The sequence below is a fragment of the Uloborus diversus genome, chromosome 2 (assembly GCF_026930045.1).
Source record: "Uloborus diversus isolate 005 chromosome 2, Udiv.v.3.1, whole genome shotgun sequence".
NCBI classification, from domain to species: Eukaryota; Metazoa; Arthropoda; class Arachnida; order Araneae; family Uloboridae; genus Uloborus; species Uloborus diversus.
In genome coordinates this window covers 156,297,318-156,317,616 of record NC_072732.1, presented here as the reverse complement: position 1 = coordinate 156,317,616, position 20,299 = coordinate 156,297,318, and the positions used below count along the sequence as shown (strand labels likewise).

Below are 20,299 nucleotides of genomic sequence, written 5' to 3'. Positions count from 1 at the left end.
TGTATAATTAGTGTTTTAATACTCATTGCAGATAGAACTAATTCTGAAGTGCTAATATATATATGTTCTGAATATTAGTTTAAAAATTTGTGAAATGACCTATATAACACCAAAACCTGTATAATGCAAAAGCTCTGGTCCCAAGGTGTGTGTTATAACGGTCTTCTACTGTATTGAGACGTATTGCTAAAGTTATTTAATTTATAATTTTTTACATATTTCTGTGATCACAATATTTTTGCACTTTTGAAATTTGGTCTTGCTTAAAATAAAATTAATTTTACTCATTAAAAATAATAAGTTATTATATGATTAAAAAGAATATTTCTTTTTAAAATTTCTTTATTTAATTTGAAAAGTCAGGGGTTGAAAGTGCCTCCCTTGCAGTCCCTTACCTACTCAGCAAAGGAGGCGTACTGCAACGCAGGAAAATGTACTGGACATAAACGTGAATTAATAATTTTCGTGATGTATTTTGTAGCTTTTCCCTATCTGATTAATTAAATTTTATTTTTGAAAGTCAGGCAGTGAAAGTACTCCACCCTACCGGCAATCATGGACATAAACATGAGATTAATATCTTTCGTGATTTATTTAGTAGTTTATGCATTTTGTAGCTTGTCCTTAGTTTAAAATGAATTTAACTTTTTCGACAAATAATTATTTTAAGAAAGTTTAAATAATAGAAAAATATTTTTAAACAATTATTATTATTATTATTATTTTTTAAAACTGCGGGGGAGGGGAGTGCACTCATGATCTGGTCCAATCACTTTTTCAAGGCACGATCTGCCACTGATGATAGAAATTTCTTAATCTATCTTTTCTTGCAAAGAAGAACCATGTAAATAAGATAGAGAGTGCAAACTTTTTCTCATTATTTCCAAAAAAGCTGATGCTTAAAATTTTTAAAAGGAAAACAGGAATAAAACTTCACTGGTTCAATGGACCACGAAAATTTATATTTTGCTATTCTAATGAATGTTTTTGTGATCCTAAACTAGCGGACTGTAAATTTCGAGCCCTGCACAACAAAATAAGTTAGTTCACAAATGGCGTTAAAATTGTGAATTTGTTTATAGATAAAAATAATTTCTAAAACAGAAATAAAAATACCATTGTCATAAGCATATGCAAGTACTTTGCCATCAGGTCTCCAAGCCATGGCAGAAACTAGCACAGTTTCATCCTTAGTGCTGGGAGATGGAAAGGACCACACTTTTTGCCAAGACAGGCGATGAAGGATAACCTCACCAGTTACCGTAGCCAATGCAATCAGATCTAGCATTGGATTCCATTCCATGAGAGTTATCTCAGCAGTAACATGCCTTTGTTCAAGTTGGCGAAAGAAAGACATTTTGGGGTTCTAAAAATATAAAAATTAATTTCAAAATGATTACATACATACACTTTTTCACATATGCAGTAGAACCTCTCAATATGTGACACTAATGAAACTGGTTTTTTTGTTCCACAAATATAAGTGTCCCTTTTTGAAAGTACATCAATTGATGAAAAAAGCTGCATATTAACTCCCTATAATTTTGAAAACAACATAAACTAGTGACATTCAATGTTAAATATTGAAAATGTTATACATATCCTAAATAAAATTCAGAATTATTTAAGTTGAAAAAAATATTTTTAAAAATAACATTTATTCAAACATTTAGTAATATCAAAGTTTTGCAACTTATAGAAATTATTTTGAGCTAATTTGTTACATGGATTTGTTTGATGTCCTGTAATTTACAATGCAATACAATGTAAAATAACTGTTCACATTTCAAGAGGTCTAGTCTCTGCCCAGTACTTAAAAAACTACTGCATGCAACGCTCACCTGTGACATAATTTTTACATACGCAACAAGACCTGCTAGTCTCTGCCCTTCTTTTAGGAACGAAAAACTCGTCTGTTGAAATGTAAACACATGGTAAATCAACACCAGGATTTTACTGGTGTGATTTCTAACCGTACATACGTTAAAACAAAGATGAGTGCCCCATTCGCTGCATTAAATTCTCAACAAGAAGTTCAATGTTTGGAAAGGGTAGAAAGGAAAGTTTTCAAACATCCTGAAAATGCTTTTGATCTTTCTGACCGAAGGTTTGTCGAAATTTTTAGATTGACAAAAAGTACTGTGATGAACCTCATGGATGAAATTGAACATTGTTTTCTGCCTGGAGGAACTCCACCTAATTTGCAGTGGAATTTGAAGTTTAAGTACCCCCTTATCTGAAATAAAATATTTTTAATTATTTACATTAATTTATATTTATTGCTAAGAGTGTAGCAGAATGTATTAAATGTGTGAATGTCCTGATTTTAATTTGAGAGCCAGCACGAAAATATTTTGAAACAAGTTCTGAAAAATATTATAGTGTTGTACACATTTTCAAATTTTACAAAATGTATTTAAACTATGACATGTTTCACAGAATGATAATATGCTACTATTAGGAATATTTTACTATTTAACTATCATATTAATAGATAAAAGAAGAGGTATTAGAAATAAATCTCTATTTAGATTTTTCCCTTACTTTGTTCTCTTTGGCTTTTGAAAATCTAAAAAGCTTGCTAGTTTCCTTAAATCAGTAAAGAACTTGTTAATTCTCCAACTGTGCAGTTTTTTTTTTTATTATCATTGTCAAAAGGTATTAAAATAATTCTGTATTTTTTAGCTCCTCGCAGCTTTATGATTCTATCGGACCGGATCGTTTCAGGGACCTGTGGCCGGCGATGAGTACATACGTCTCAGTCAGAAATCGGTCGGCAGGTGCATCACAATTGATACATCCAATACGAAGAAATGAAATTTTACAGGAGAAGCGTTTGAAATTGAACTTTTCAGGCAATTTGCATTAAAAAAACTAAGTTTGCTGTGCTCTCCAGTGGCTAATATTAGATAAAAAAATCTGTTGTTATTTTTCAAAGAAGATAACGTCTTTGGAAGCCTTTAAGCGAAAAAAAAAAAAAAAAAGAAAATTAAAAAATTCTTATTGTAGCAGTCTTTTTCCAAACGAGCGATATGATGTAGGACTAATTCTGTACTTGATGGAAGGAGCCAACAGAGACAGGTGGTCAACTTAACAGGTTTTTCTAAAATCCTACTACCCTTGTAACTTGAAGGATGTTTCTTATGGTTGGCCCTAATACACATTTTCAGAAACTCCTAAAAGTCAATATCCTATAGCTATTCTAGTGCAATTTTTGCTACCAACATTCCTTCATATTGACCTCCTCTCAGAGTTTTACGTTACGGTTTCTTTTGGTCAATCAATCCTTTTCTGGAAAGTTTTTTTAGAGAATTCCATCCTTTATCCATGACATGTTTTGAAAATGCTGCTCACATGTTGTAGCAGGACTTTTTATCTTTAACACACCTGACTGATAAGAAGCTTTTTCACTTCTTTTCAAAAATGATGGATTTATTTTTCACAAGGTATTCAAATAATATTAGTGATTTTATTACGTACTTTTCAAAAAATAAATAAATAAATAAAAAAGAAAATTTATTTACAGGAATTAATTTTCATAATGTTAATCTTAATAAAGTAAGTAGGATGTAGGTAACTAATGGAACCTCAGTAAGTTAACATCCGCTTAAGTAGACATGTTTTCGTATTCCTTCAGGGTGTCGAGTTATCAAGGTTTCACTGTACTTAGTTAGGCTTAAATTTTACAATTTAAATGATTAGTATGGAAAACTTTATCCCTATTAATAAGCTGTTAAATGCAATTTTATTATTCTTTATTAAATGTTTTGAAATTCATTAAGTTTTGTGTGGGAGGTGGGCTTTTAAACTGAGGACTTGAATTAAGGATATCCTGAAAAAACCTTTATTATTAGAGTTCAAACCCCAAAATCAAATCTAAACTGAACCTAGTTCAGCTTTGAAATTGATTTGTTAACTTTATTTACTATAGTGGTACCTGCACGGCTTTGCCCACAGAAAATTAAAAGGTCATTTGGTTCGCCTGTATATTTACATATAATGGATGACGAATTTCTCGCGAATTTGCTATGTTTATTTGCTTGCCCATGTTATAGTTCCCCATTATGATAATTTGGTAATTTACTCGTCCACATTGTGATAATTTGTTCGGTAAAATTTTCCTAAAATTGGAATAAAAATAGAACAAAATCGAATTTTCGAAAAATTGTTTCAAGGTGCACACCCCCATGCTATAAACTAATTCTGTGCAGAATTCCACGAAAATTGGCCGAATGGTCTAGGCGCTATGCGCATCACAGAGATCCTGACAGACAGAGATCCAGACAGAAACTTTCAGCTTTATTATTAGTAAAGATTAAATTATGACTACTATTATTAATTTTTGTTTTTGACAAAGATGAAAAAGCTTGTACCACTCAAGACAGAGTAAGTATGACATAAATTAAACTAAAAATTATTTATCTTCTAAATGTACTCTCACAAAGCTGAATACATATAACCAAATATTTACCCTTCATACTTTGCCATAACACTTGGCTACGTTATTGAATTTTTTCTTCCTGTCTGGCTTGCTGCCTATTTTGGACATATGGCCCAAGGTATGAACTAAGGTGAAAGATGCAACTTCATTACTTAAAGTAAATGCTCAAACTTGCCTTGTTTTAAATGTATTTTTGCATGTATTTTTCTTGGAAGGGGAGCAAACATTTGCAATTTCCAACTGTGTGTCATTTGGAAAGAATCATGTTTTTCTTCCATAGGGTACACATATACACACATATATATCTGTATGTGTGTGTTTCAGTGAATATGTATCTTAATTATTTTTATATGTCATTACATAGATCGCAGATGACTCTTTGGTAATCTGCCCTGCCTGATACCCAGCGTGATTCTTTTATTTGGAAGCACTGCATAGCGAGGTCCCATTTAACTAGTTCAAGGAGTCAGGGGCATAGAGATTTTTGGTTGATTGTTAAGTATATGACTCAAGAACACTGAAAATTGTTTCAATGTTCTTTCAAGAAAAGTGAATAAAATTGAATTCATCAGCAATCTGTTAAAAATAAATCTATAAACACTTAAATCTTAAATGATGAAAATAAGAAAGAAGAAATTTCAAGAAATTTTTGCATTTCAAAAAACTATTAATAAAGTTATCTTGTAGTATAAAAGTAATTTTTTAAAACACAAGTTTTTGATGGCTTTAAGCAAGAGTTTATTAGAAATTTTTACACAACTAAATTTCTTTACTAACAGTTAAAAGAAAATATTTCTTATTTAACTTAGTCTTGCCTTTATCCTGGGAAAAGCAGCTTTTGTCTACTTTATATGAATTCACATTCAAATAGTAGTTGGTGACTGAACAACAAAAAGGCACATTTTTTGGCACCATTGAAAATTACACAAATACAGACAAAACAAACAAAACAACTATATTTATTAAAACAAATTAATAAACTAAATATAAAAAAATATATATATAAAAACATTTTATTCAATTATTTCTGCCAATGAGATCTCTGATTGAAATTAGGTGATCGGTGATGTCAAGGAGTCTCTGGGAAACCAATGCTAGTCGCTGGGAAATTTCATCAAGCGTTCTTTGTTGCCGCTCCATGACCTCCACAGTGCGGGCTGCATTGTCCACTCCACGGGGCAGAGCTCTCCTCTGATCCCTGATCCTTCTGTTCTCTGAGGGAGAGGAGGAGGGAAAAAAGAACAGATGTTTACAAAACAGCATGAATCAATTAATTGGAATGAAATTTACTAAATTGTATAGTTGAAGCATATATGAGGTAGTGAGATGCAAAGGGATCTAAGTGTCAAAGTTTAAATTTTGGAGTTAACCAGTATAAATAATTAGGGAACCTCTCCTCTGCTTTGGAGAAATAGATGATACTAGTATCTCTGCTGGGTGCTGCTATACAGCATGATTTAGAAAAAAAATTCAATGAAAGTCTATGCATAGGATCTGAACTTTAAGCGTATTTTAAAAGAAACTTACATCCCTTTGCTTCTCGCTGCCTCATATAGAGCATCTAAAAGAACAGTTTAGAAAAATTTCTTTTTAACTTTTAAATCCACAAGTAAATTAGTTATTAAAGACTGAATAATGCAAACAAAATTAGCCTTTACACTTTAAATTTAAAATCCCCAACTAATTCCTTTGTTTCAGCTCACACCTAAAGTTTCAATGAGTTAATTGTGCAGCCTTTATAAAAATTAATTAATATTTCAATATATATAGATTGTGAAAATTTGAAAATCAATTTTAAACTTGTCGCATACAAAGTTTTCCAGATTTTCAAAATAAAACTTGCATCTCAAACAATCACCAGTTGTCAACCTGAAGTCTAAAATTGGGGCAAACCTAACCTGGCAGCATTGTGAAGGCTATGCAGATCCTAATCAACATTACAGATCATTACAACATTGCCAGGTTAGGTTCGTTCCTACAATAGGCAAAGCTTTATTACGGAAGATGCCGAGTGAACTGGAAGCAAAAAGGAGCCACTTTATTTTGTAACAGTTAGAACTAGCAAGTAACAGCAAAGTCACAAATTCCCTCTGATCCAACCTGTTACAAAATGAAGTCATCCAATTTCGCTTTGAGTTTACCTGCCATCTCACTGTGGTCTAAGTAAAGCAACATTGAATTACATTCATGTAAGAAGTTGGAACAAATGCTCGAGTAAAATTTTCTCAATAATAATAATAATAAATTTTAAACAAGTAACTAAAATTAAAAATTTAAAAAACCCTGACTGAGTCGCAAATGTAGAATTAAAAGAGAAAATTTAAAATCCTTTAAAAGCCTTATACTATTAAAATCAATTACAAAGTATTTTATTTGTTAACAAAAAGAAACTGGCAACAGGTAAAAATTTTAAATCATTGCTTTTAATTTCCTTGTTGGCCAACAATGAATCTGGTTACCAAACAGATTCTATCAGATGCAGAAAAAAATACTCTTTATTTTGGTGCTAAATTAAAAAAAAAAAAAAAAATAACTTTTCACTACAAAAATCACAGAATTTCTTTTAGAGATTTTGAATTAATATCTTCATTAATTAATGTCATCCAAAGACGCAACCTAGCCAAGAACACTCTCGATCAACTCTTCTTTCGAACAAGATTTTTTTTTCAAAATTGGTCCATCCGTTTAGGCGCTAGAGTGCCATAGACAGATACACACACCACACAGATATGTCAAACTTATAACCCCCTTCCTTTGTGTGTCGGGGGTTAAAAATACTTTATTCCGATATGTTACTTCCTTATAATTCAGTACTACTATTTTTCTGATGAAATTCTTCATAATATAATTAAGAAAATGTAGAAGCGTGAGGAAAAACTTTTCCGCATACACTAAAGAATTGTGCCTCAACTGTTATTTTTGAAAGAAAATAAAATCCCCCACAAACAGGGTTTTCCTGTTTTGTCCACCCCAGAAAAAACTGCTGGAAAAAACCGTCCCAGACAAAATGTCATTTTGTCCATTTCGTTCACTTTTCGGTAAAGTGAAAGTTTTTAGTTAAAAATTTGAAGTTTGAACATAATAGATAATTATATAGATTCTTCCTATTCAAGTACTATTTTAATATAAAAATAGCATACATAAATATGTATATTAAAAAAATTGATTGAAAAATATTTTAAAGTGAAAATGAAAAAATTAAGATCAGTTGAAGTTTTTGTAAATGTGTAGATAAATCAAATGAGTGTTAATAAGTTATAATGCATGTAATAGCATTTATAAAAACAAACACATCAGCTGTGCATTTTAAGATGTTTATCTGTGATGTGGAAGTTTATTGCTCATAATAAATGCATTTATAAAATTAAAAAGTTTTTAAAGGCTGAAGTTTCTCAAAACATTAAAATCATAGTTTAAAAAAAAGGAAAAAAAAAGAAAGAAAAACTATTTGATATTAATAAAGGAAATATTGACATGAAGTGAAATCTGTTTTTGTAATACTAATACAAATATAATGATCTACAACAGGCTCTGAACCCAGCTAGGCTGTTTCCTAGACAATTTATTAGTCCCCAATGAAGATTAATGGCCATTTTAAAGCTATCTACCCCCTTGTTCATTATAGCTTCTTTCAGTACACTGTTCTGAGTACCCACAACCCTACAAAAGTAGTAATTTGTATAACATTAACATACCCATAAAAACATAAATATTTTGCTATAGGGTGACATCAATAAAAAATCGAAAAATATAACAGTAAAATGTTTTGAGTCAGTAAATCTTTGTTTTGTAAGTATGTCTCCAAGCATTTCTTTTGACTTTTCTATTAACCCGTTCAGGACGGCAGTTCGCAGAGATAGCGCTCCCTCAGGACGGCAGCTGTGTTGACCTAACAAATTGCGTCTAACTCCCGCAAGGAAGGTAAACACCAAGTTTAGCAGATGCCTTTCTGTAGCTATCAAGTGAATGAAATGTCAGAATTCAAGTTGTAAGGCTAAATCATTTTATTCATAAATCCAATAATTAACAACCGTAAAATAAACTTTAACTTTGATAAATAGTATAAACAAGTATGAGGTACTTCAACAATACTCAAATCAATCTTAATGTTCTAAAAGAACATCTTACCAAAAAAACATTTGACACCCTAACATGAATTATCCTAAAAATGTTTCAAAAATTTTAAGTCCCTAACTCTCATGGTGAAATTCTAAAAGCCATCCCCTAAGTGCAGGACGTCGCCTCAACAGCGAACGATCCTCTCAAAAATACGACTATCGTCAGTCAAAAATGAGAAACACGAGCAGAAGAAGTGATTTCTTTCTCATTTCCCCCTGCTTATATAATGCAGCGCACTCAATGCACGTCACGCCGGATATGCCTACGTAAGAGTTTAATCTGGATGTTTCCAGAACATTCGATTTGCCGGCTATCGGGAGATTACATCATCTCCGCTCGTGCTCTGATGTCACATCCTTCTTCCTGATGAAACACGTCGTTCGAAGTCGTTCTGATGTTTACACGTTGATTCTCCCGTACGCGAATTGAAACAAGCGTCCTTTAAGGGACAAGATTAACTGCCTTTTCATTATTAAAGAAATACAAGTGAGTAAAAACATTTACACTTAGTTTACACTTAGCTTTCAAAATGAATTGTTGAAAATATTTCTCAAATAAACATTTTTGGCTATCAAGCTGTTACACGCAGACTACGCGCACAGGCCGGGGCAATTTCTCCCGCTAAGCCTAATATGCAATTTCGGAAAGTAGGCATACATAATAATGGATAAAATGTATACTTTAAGCAGAAATGAAACCATTTTTTAAAATATGATAAAATATATCAAAATTTCAATCATAACAAAAAATTGGATGAAAATAATTGATATTTAACAATAAAAATGCAAAATTAAACGATATTATGCAAAATTAAACCAAAATTAAACGATATATTTTCTAAAAAACAGGAAAAATATTTGCGCTTAATATTATAAAATACATGAAGAATATTGTAACAATTAATATTTTAAAGCTGCATGAAAATTTCAAAGCACAGATAAATGCGCATTGAGCATTTATCTGTGCTTTGACGATGTAACACAGAGACGTAACACTCATACGTAGTGTTTTACGTCTTTTATTCTGCTTTGAGCAAATTACACATCTGTGTCTAAGTTCTTTGCCTTCTTTTTCAGAGTATGATTTTTGAAAGTAACTAGTGTATGAAGAACACCATAAAAATTAATTCATAGTTGTTTCAATGTGACCCAAAAGATCCATAGATGGATCAGTCATAAATTAAGATATTTCCTCCTCGGGAAGATAACGCGTTCACCATGACTACCAAATGAACATAAAAGTAAAACCCCTTGCTAGAATATCTCCCCTCCAATCCCATTATAAATGAAACCGAAACTAGAAAGAGCCACTTCAAAATGAGTATACGTTTCCAAGAGGCGTAGCTAGACCCAACTTTGGGGGGGGGGGGTCTTCTTTTATATATATATGTATATATATATATATGTATGTGTGTGTAAATTTTTTTAGTATTAAAAAAAATAAGAGGGAGGTGAATCTTACATACTTTGGAATGGGGTGCCCCAATTCCGATACTTGTGTCAAACAAAACAAAAGCAAAGAATTTTTTATTTTTTTAATGTTATGGAAAATTTAACTTTTTTTTCTTTTCCCTCCATTTAATTTAAAGTGAAATTTTCTAACAACGTCTTGTCAAAACCAGTCTATCCAAATCAGGGGGAAATCAAATATCTGATGAGCGTGTTCCGTTCATTTCAGCGTAACTGCTTAATTTAGAGGCTAACACACACTTACAAAAGCTGGCATCCCTGAAAGCTAATAGATACTTCCATCTCCGCCTGTAAACTGGATGTTTTACTTTCAATCTCATCGGTGGTCAGACTATAAAGACTATTTTTACTAACTTGGTTTGCACTAAAAGTATGAAATAAAAAAAAAAAAGACTTCTTGAATTATAATCCGCAAAAAATGAAATTGCTTTTTATATCGTTATATTTATATGTTGCTTTTTATGTATTTACATTAATGCTAATTCTAAAGCAGTTGATAAGATTTGAATAAAAAAAGTTAGGGAAGAAATATAGGGGGTAGAAAGTTATTCGCTCAAATGCATACCATCTGTTCTCCTTTCAAGTCTTTATTTTTAATTTTATTAGCTGCTTTAGAATTTACATAAATATCTTTTTGAGAGAGCAACAGCAATTTTCGGGTATTATAAACAGAAGTCTTTTTTTATTTTCTACTTTTTAATCTGAACCAAGCTAATAGAAATAATCTAGATTCATCTCGTTTTTAAACATTTTATTCATGTAATGCTATGCAGTTTTTCTTTTGAATTAAAATAAAATTACCTTCAGAAGGGTCCGTTGGGACTAATGCTGCTTTGCAGACTACTTCGTTTTCTTCAGACGACATTAACTTCCTCTTTTTAGAGCAATCCTTTTCTTCATTTTAATTTTTTTCTTTGGGTTGAAAAAAGCTTGTTATCGGTCTTGCTCGCTTCATTATGCTACAATTTTCACTTAGAATGTACTATTTTAAACAGACTGCACGTTTCCAAAAGAATACGCCTGTACATACTGGCTGAAAAATCAATGTGATTGAAATGGATACTCTGGTTAGCAAAGGTCGTTTTGACTATGACCTATGGCACACACGAGACCAGACCAAGAAAAACCTCTATCGTCTCAAATTCCGGTTATGCTATCATTTTTGGATTCTAAGCCCAATGATCTTTAAAGCAGCAAACAAAAACATTTTCTTCACCTCAGAAACAGAGGAATTGTCTTCAAGAGCTGAGGAGGCAGTGGAAAAAAGGGAGAAATGCGTTCCACGAATAGGCTTTCCAGGAAGATTAACCAAAGGACAGTCGTTTTGCGTACTTTCTTGGATGAAGAGTAAAGGGGTGAAATTCACAAGTTTGACATGTAAGATGAACATTTCAAGTTCATGGTTAAAGGTCATTCAAGTTAAAAGCCATTTCGCTCTGTTATCTGGATTAGTACTGTTCCTTGGTTGCTCTCTTTCTTAAAATTGTGATTCCTTAGAAAACCGAAATGGTAGGAGTGAAAAGAAAGTAAGTTTTTTTTAAGTGATGAAAAAAGGAAATTCGTAGAATACTGGCCAAGTTAAATTTGCTGCAATTGAAAACCTCAAGCGGATAAATAATGAATCCAAGAAAAAAAAAAAATATCTGGGACCAAAAAGCAATAAAAGACTTTTTCTTGAAAAAGATATGCTTAAAGTTTCCTTTACTATCAAAACGATTCCTTAAACTCGCAATTTAGCACTTAATAATGTAATGATAGAAAAAATACCTAACAAAACCAATAAAGAGGAATTTTAATTAAGAGCCCATATTGTCTTTAGTATTGATTTCAAATTTTCACTATCATGTTTCAAATTTCTATAAAAAGTTTCTTAAAGCTCCCGTATTTCAAAACCTGTTAATCTCGATTTTTTTTCTCTAATATGAAATTCGAAATATACAGATTCGACTGTATGCAATATTCCCACTGCGCGGCTCATAAAATTAAACATATTTAACAATTTGCAGAATCTATGACAAAGAAAGGCTGCATATACGTGGATTTAACAAACCAATCTCATTTCTAAAGCGAAGTGTCAAATTTCACTCAATTATCAAAAAATTGTCGCAGCAGAGGGAGGCGTATTTATGCTTGAGGGTCACACATGGAGCAGATTTTCAATGGCATTGGGGGGGGGGGGGGAGCAAAGTGAATTTTTGACCTTTGTTACTCAGAAAAAAGTCGTTTTGATTTTTTTTCTTTTTCTTCTTTCTCTTCCCTCTTTTCCCCCCCCTTTTTTTTTTGAAAGTAACGATTCGGGGGGGGGGGGGTTGTCCCCAAACCCCCCTCCTAGCTACGCCCCTGATGTTTCCCTTCTCACTTGCGAGCACATGTTTATATTTTCTTTCATGAAATCCAATAAATCACAGAGACTTGACAGACCTCATTCTGACGTCAGACAGAGAAATACTAATGCAGGAGAGCAATCATGTGAACGGAACATGGATAAGTAACACCATCTAATGGTAAACATTTCTCTAATAGTAAACATTTTGTTCCAAATCCATAATGCAGAATAGCGTCATTTGGCCGGCTGCGTACTACTTACCCTAACGCACGATGCGTTTTTCGTCTCTGAAGAACCACCTAGCGCTGACGAAAAGACGAGTTGTTCGTCCCAAACGGGTTAAATTTAATTTATACTATTGTAATATAAAATAGTGTAATCATGTACAATAACTTATTCACATTGTTAAATTTTATTACTTTTAAGCAAATTATGATCTAAAACTAGTTGCACCTATGTGCAATTAAAAAATTTTTTGGATTTTTTAAATTCTAAAGTTAACAATCATTCTATTTTAATTAAATGATTCATTCATAATACATTTTTTTGACTCATGCACTAATTTTATTACACCATAACAATAAATTTATGTGTGGATAATTAGCTGATTTTTCATTTTGTCCAATTTTGTCCTTTTCGTCCAGTTTTGTCCAATTTCTTCCGGCGTCCCGAACTTTTTACAAAAATGTAGACAAAATAGCAACCCTGCCACAAACTAATTTGATTTTGACCAACAACTTCTGAAAACTTTTATTAATGGACTCCTGGGTAATAGCACCCTTTAAAGTCAAAGTAACAGATTTTAACAAAAATTAACATTAATAATGAAACTTTCATTTAATTATATTTTGAAGTACTATTGATTTATCTTCTCATTTAAAGTGGTATCTAAACATGCAGTTGTTCATGAAATAATGTAACAAATTATTATGCTTGTGTAAATACAAAAATCTATATATATTTTATATATATATATATATATATATATATATATATATATATATATATATATATATATATATATATATATATATATATATATATATATATATATGGGACGATATAGACTGCCATTATAGGGGGGATCATGCTAAAGAATGGTCCCCTTCTCCTAACCCATGGTTTCGGGCACAAATTTTTTTTTAAATACTTGGGTGTCAATAAAAAGCACGAAATCGGTCATTAACGAATTGAAAAGACAACAGAAATTGTTTACATTTTATTCATACAATGCTTAAACACAAGGTGGACATATATTATTGTCGACGGTTTAGGGATTGGAGGGGGGTCATGATCCCCATGACCTACCCTTGTATTTGTCACTGATATATATAATTATATACAATGGCTCTCAAAAGTGTTCGTACACGTTAAAATTTTTTAGTAAAACCAAAATAATGCAAAACTGAATTTGAATCAATATTTTTTCACATCATCGTATGTTTTAAATAAAACCCTGTAGTTTTTCCAAAATATTGACGGATCTTCTTTTTGAAATGGGTCAAAAAACGAAGAGACAGAGAAATAATACGCCACAAAAGTCATTGTACATTCAAATATTTTCAAATAAATTCATGATTAAAATTATCATAGGTCGTTTCTTCATTATTTTTGCATTTTGTTGACCCTTAAGAGTCATTTGGCTTTAATTTTTTGTTTATTTATTCCTTAATATTGTGCTTATTGCTTTAAAATGGCTGGTATTCGTAAAAAAAAAAAAACAAACACCATTCGAAATTCAAATTTTTTCCTCACAGTGGAGGTAAATTGGTTAAATGTCTCTAAATTAGTTAATTTATTACATTCTATAGTAAAGTGCTTGATAAAATGCTTTAAAGAAAAAAATCGGACCCAAAACAAGGCAAGAAAAGGTCAACCGGCAAAGTTGACAAAGCATGATCAGAGATTTACAGTTAAAAAATTTATAAAAATACACATTTGAGTGCTGTAACAGTTTCTGCAGAATTTAATTTAAAAAAAAACATTTAATTTTCACCTAAAATTGTTCGCTATGTTCTCTGATTAACTGGATTAAATGGGAACTCTTCCCGCAGAAATTTTTTGCTTGTGCGCAAAATGGAAAGCTCACACTTTTTGTCGCAAAAAAAAAAAAAAAAAAAAGATAAATAAGCTCCAAAGTATTTTAGAATAATGTCTTACTTACAGATGAAATTAAACTCAACATTTTTGGTTAAATTGCTGTACAATTGTCAATGGAAGAAAAAATGAGGAACTTGATCTTAAGAACTTAGTTGGATCAGTTTATCAGCATGGTGAAGGGGTTCTTGTGCGAGGGTGCATATCAGCATCAGGACTTGGTAGTTTGTAATTTTTTGAGGAAATAATGAATCATGCTGTTCATTTAAACATTTAAAAAACCGATTTTAAACTCTTAGCCAAAAATTTGGTTATTGGAAACAACTTTGTTTTTTATTGAGATAACAATAAGAAGCACACAGCTTCCAACGTTTGCGTCTAGTGCCTCAAAAATTGTCCTAATGTTTAGAAAATACCCCTTCAATCTCCAGATTTGAACTTAATGCAACATATTTAGAGATATCTGGAGGCTAGATTACTAGAATACGACTTTGAAACGAAAATAGAGCTAGAAACAGTAACACTGGAAGTGTGGCTGAACACTTACTCAGAATTTATGCACTAAAAGGGGGAAGAAAAAAGAATGAAATCTATTCCCAGACATTTAAAAGCTGTTGTTGATACTGCATGAAATTCTACTAAATAATTACTTAATAAAAAGATAGATTATTCATTAATATATAGACATTTTTTAAAGTGCACGAAGACTTTTGTGAGATAAAATTTCCGGCACTTTTTGGTTTTTGATTTAAAAAAAAAATTAAGCTTTAATATTTTTTAAAAAATTTTCATGTAGTTTTGTTGAAAATTGATCATAGATCTTATGATTAAATAAGTATACCGAAATAATAATTCCAACCAATGGATAGGGTCCTATTTCATTGAAAGTTGTAGGTGTACAAACACTTTTGGGAGCCACTGTATACATACATGAGAGATTAACTTGTAAATTTTCTAGTACTGACCCTGAGTCATGACCAATTTTACTTGGTTATGGAGGTGGAGGTTAACATTTTTAGGCATCCTCATAAATAGAGCTCATAATGAATAGTGATAATAAACTGCTATCTATTATTAACACAAAATAAACCATTTACTAACTTCGTCGGATCATCGGCGTCCGTCGGAGGGGGAACGGGTTTCTAAGGGGCTGGCTGCTATTGGCATTGTCTGCCCCCTGCGGTGGAGTACTTGGAGAAGATTCTGGTAGTATTAGTGGAGTTACCACCAGCTCTTCAACCACCTCCAATGGAGGTTTCGTAGGAATGTTTTTTACCGAATCTGGGAGGATCTCCACGGATTCTGCTGCCGCTACTGGAATTCTAATATCCTGTAAGCATCTTTTTCTTAGTTTCACCACAAAAAAGAATAATTAACAGTAATTGAATATACATCGATTGAAACTATGGTTTAAAATTCATTACATCTTATATTCAGTAACATTAATTTTTGAAAAGATGGTAGCTTTTCAATGCTACACAGGGACGAATACAAATTACCATTTATGGGGAAAAGGGTCACACTAAAAAATATAGGGATTTGGAAAGGAAAAATTTCTGCAATAGCTTGGATGTACAATAAAAAGCACTAAATCAGCCAAGAATGAGACACCTGATGGGGCATAAATGTCATTAATTAACTTCAGAAGCTATGAAAGAAAAGAGCATTTCAAATATTTACTTTTAAAAATAATGAATTTAAAATATTACTGCAGCAATTATTTACATTTTATTCATAGAGTATTTGAACGGAAGGTAGATGGATAATACTTTCGATGATTTAAGGGGGGGATGACCCCTATGACCGTTTTCTGTTATTTGTCCCTGGTATACACTTAAAAAATCTGCCCAGGATCCTGCTAGAACAGCTGAAAGTTGGGAATAGTGGGTGTGGAAAAATAAAGGAAACTCAGAATTAAGGAATAAATAGTTACATTTTTATTTATTTGAGTGCAACTCTCCTTTCCTATGAATGCATTTTATCAAGCATATATCATTAATTCACAGTATCACATTTTATTGTATGCTAATACCAGGCTACTCTAAAGATAACTTGATTTTTCTTTTTTTATTTAAATATTATGCTGGAAAGATCATGCTTTATTTCTAAATAACAAGATTCTTTCATTAACAGCAGCATTTTAGGGCTCCCATTAACATCAGTTTACACTTAGCACAAGATAAATGTTACAACCTTTGAATATACTTTCAATAAAACAATGCTGCTTTTCATTCATAAAACATATCTCATATTTAAAAGATAAAAACAGAAACAAGCTTAATAATTTTTTTCTTCTCAATCATTTGCCATAGAATTAGATATCAAAACTTTCTATACTCATTATTTCTGAAATGTAAAGCCACATATGAAGTCTAAACTTTTAAATGAAACTACGTATGGAAGGAAATATATTATATACCACTCGTTTGGAAAAAGAGTGCCACAATACTAAATTCTTCATTTTCTTTCTTTCTTTTTTTTTTTTTTTTTTTTTTTTTGCTTAAAGACCTTCAAATGACGTTATCTTCTTTGGAAAATAATAACAGATTTTTTGTTCAACTATAAACCACTGGACAGCACAGCAAACTTTCTTTTCTCAATGAAAACTGCCTGAAGAGTTCACCTTCAAACACTTCTGTAAAATTTCATTTTTTCGTATTGTGGTACTCTTCTTCCAAATGATCGATACATTATTTAATTGGAATAAATTTGGAGTTTTATAGTAATAAAAGTAACAAACCTCATTGGGATGAAATGCCTCAACTACTTGAGACAGTCCAGTGGTAGCAGCAGTGTCTGTCAGGCGCAGAATCCGTTCCTCCATTGGGGTCAATTCGGTATAAGTGCCCCGCTCACCACCTGTCTGGGTACAATCTAGGTTTATCTTTGCTCTCTTTGACCGGGCAACATTTTTGTGATCATTCCAGCACTGGAAAAGAGTAAGTATGTTAATTTTTTAATCTGAAAGGTAAATAACTATAATGGCAACTATCAAATCCAACCCTGTTAATAGCTGATTACTTTTAAGTTACCAAAGGATAATGTCTCAAAGGGAATAAATATGAAAAAAAGAACTGCAGTATAAGTACTCTATAAACATGACTAAGTAAATTCAGTTGGCAGAATTAAGGTAACATAGTCATTGCAAGTTTTAAAAATCTTGGCACCAGAGCCGTTCCAAAATTTCCATGACAATATAAAATATTAAAGCATAAATTTCTGATAAAAGTTCTAATAAATAGGAAATAATCTGCCAATACCATTATTTAGCACTAGGCAACCAGCCAAGGAAAACAGCACATTCTGGAATCAAAATATTATTTTTTATCTATATTTATAAAATGCTTTAGGACCCATCAGACTAATGCTTGAACATTAATAAAATTACAGGGTTACAGGCCGGGATCTACAGGGACTGATTTATGGCGGGGCATTCGGGGCCCGGGCCCAGGGCACCAAAGGAAAGAGGGCACCAAATTTCTGTCATCATTTTTTTTTTTTTTTTTTTTTTTTTGAGCAAAAAGACAGAAAAAAACTCCAAAACAGTTTTATGATGGACAATGTGAAGAAGTCATATTAAACTCTAAGCAAAGTTTCAAGGTTTCCTGTTATTATGTAAACTGTTAAAATTTGATTGCAAAACTAAAATTCAGAATGTCAGCCTATGATGGCATAGTAAGGAAATTCTCTTGCTTGTTTGAATGCGACAAGCAAAATATTCGAGAAAGTGCAAAAGATCTTTAAAAATCTTACTCCTGTGATTTGGAGGAATCTTTTTCTGATGAATTTATTTATATTAGTACAATCATCGGAAAAGAAAGTTTGATGAACGAAAAGTTTAAAAAAATCCATAAACTTGGTAAATGGATACTTTTGCCAATGTAGATACAGCCCTGAAATTGTTTTTGACTTTTGATCTCCAATTGTAGTGGAGAACGATCATTTTTGCTATTGTTGAGAACTGAGTGTCATTTGCGTACTCTCATTTCTGATAGTAAATTATCTTCATTAGCTCTATCATCAATAGAAGGTTGACCGCAAAACATCGGTTATAAGGACATTATAGAAGAATTTACTACAAGAAAACAAAGGAGAAAACAAAAGAACGCAGAAAGCAAGTTATGATTTACCTTAACCATCAGTTTCTCCATCTGCGACTGTAAAAAAAATTTCTTACATGAAAATCAGGACTTGATTTTAGAGTTTTCTTTCTATCAAAATAATATTCAAAAATTACCTTCATATTTTTTTTGGAGGGAGAGGCACCATAATTGTCAGTGCCCCGGGGCACCCAAGTGTGTAAATCGGTCCCTGGGGATCTATAAATTTTGGGTCCCCTGCAACAAAATCTGTAGGGCTACTCCCCCTAGAGGCCAACAGTGTATATTTGTAACATTAATGAATCTTAGTACCAAGGATAGATCCAGAAAGTTTTCAAGGAGGGGACAGTTGATTTTTTAATTGATCTATTACTGCATATCTAGTTTATACATACATGAGGGGGAGGGGGCATGATTTTGATCTAAAACAACTAAAATTTAGAGATTTAGCCAAGGCTATCCCAAAAGTATTCCTTTCCTTTTTTGTTGAAAAAGGTGTTCTAAAGTTGCATTTTGAATTCCGATTTCTGAAAAGTTTTAGGGGAATGTTTCGACTCCCCCGCCCCCTTCACCTCCACACATAAATGTCGTCAAAAATTGCGCTTTTTGAAACTTGGGTTCCGAAAAATTACCAGAGAATAGTCGCTGAACCCTTTCTTTCCTCAAACATTACCCGAGATGTCTACAATCGTGTCTTTATGGCATACATTTCACAAAATACCCAGGAGAAGGATTACAAACTTCTCCTAACACCGCTAAAGATAGTTTAAAATCGACTTTTTAAATCTTCAATTCTGAAATGTTTCCGGGGGAGAGAGTCAAACCCTATTCCTTTTCTTAACATCATCAAAAATGGCCTATACTTGCATTTCAGGACTTTCAATTCGGAAAAATTACCGGAGCAGGGTCCCTCAAGGGGCAATCGCCCCTCCCTTGTCCTTGCTTAATACTATTTTTTTTCAACTTCTTGGGCTATTAAGCTTCTTAAGGATGCGCCCCTCATCTCCAAATGTACACAATGTACATTTGTAATGTAAAATAAATCTTAGTGCTAATGTTTTTCTTTTTTTTTTAACTTCTTGGGCTGCTCTGCTCCTTAAGCCTGCTGGTATGCAGATCCAGGCATGCAGGATTAATAAAACAAAATGAAGAAAAATTAGGATTGGAATGTAAACACATATTCAGAGCAAAAAAGTAAAATTTAATCCTAGCATTCATGAAAGCTGGCAAGAGTGTATATATTAAACTATGTACTGAAACAAAAATGTACTGAAAGTTCGAGCAAAAATAGTAACTGGGCTGTTGGTTTATGCTTTCAGTTCTGCTTTACTCTTGACTTCGGGTTGTAACTTACAGCTTAAATATCTAAATCAAACCAAAACATGAATGTAGATAGAATGTAAGGCAAGTGGGTTTTCCTTTTAGCAATTAAAAATATACGGTCAGCTGTTTTAAAAAGAAAATGGGAGCATTTTTAATTCGTAGGGTTTTTTAACTTAGGAGAAAAAAAAAATCCATTACTAGATAGGTCATTCTCCTAAAAAAATAATTGCAATTTAAAATTTCTGTTAAGAAATGAGATTCGAAATTAAAAAGAGAAAGAGTTGGCTGAGAAAAAAGCAGGACACTATTTTTTAGTTAAAAGACTTATGGAAGAAAAAAAAGGATAAAGCATCATAAGTCAAACTAGTTATGAATTTTAATCCAAAAGTAAGCACATTAAAGAGCCCTTTTAACTGGGAAGTCA

The 20,299-nt window shown here is 32.1% G+C and overlaps 2 protein-coding genes across 3 annotated transcripts in view; both read right to left on the bottom strand.

Moving 5' to 3' along the window:
* The window catches only part of LOC129217441 (anaphase-promoting complex subunit 4-like), a 59,898-nt gene that overhangs the window by 11,483 nt on the left and 28,116 nt on the right, over window positions 1-20,299 (bottom strand). The window contains exon 3 of one of the 2 annotated variants that reach the window (XM_054851739.1): window positions 1,117-1,366. In XM_054851739.1, coding sequence (XP_054707714.1) covers window positions 1,117-1,357 — 241 coding nt within the window. In that variant the 5' untranslated portion in view covers window positions 1,358-1,366. Of the gene's footprint in view, window positions 1-1,116; window positions 1,367-17,246; window positions 17,382-20,299 lie in introns of those variants that run through there. The other variant, XR_008580214.1, reaches the window with a different exon arrangement.
* On the bottom strand, window positions 5,459-17,324 carry LOC129216609 (uncharacterized). Its single transcript, XM_054850826.1, has 3 exons — window positions 17,193-17,324; window positions 15,554-15,782; window positions 5,459-5,655 (listed from the first exon to the last, which is right to left on the bottom strand). Exons 1-3 carry the CDS (start codon window positions 17,274-17,276, stop codon window positions 5,459-5,461), a joined length of 510 nt encoding a protein of 169 aa, XP_054706801.1. The 5' UTR covers window positions 17,277-17,324.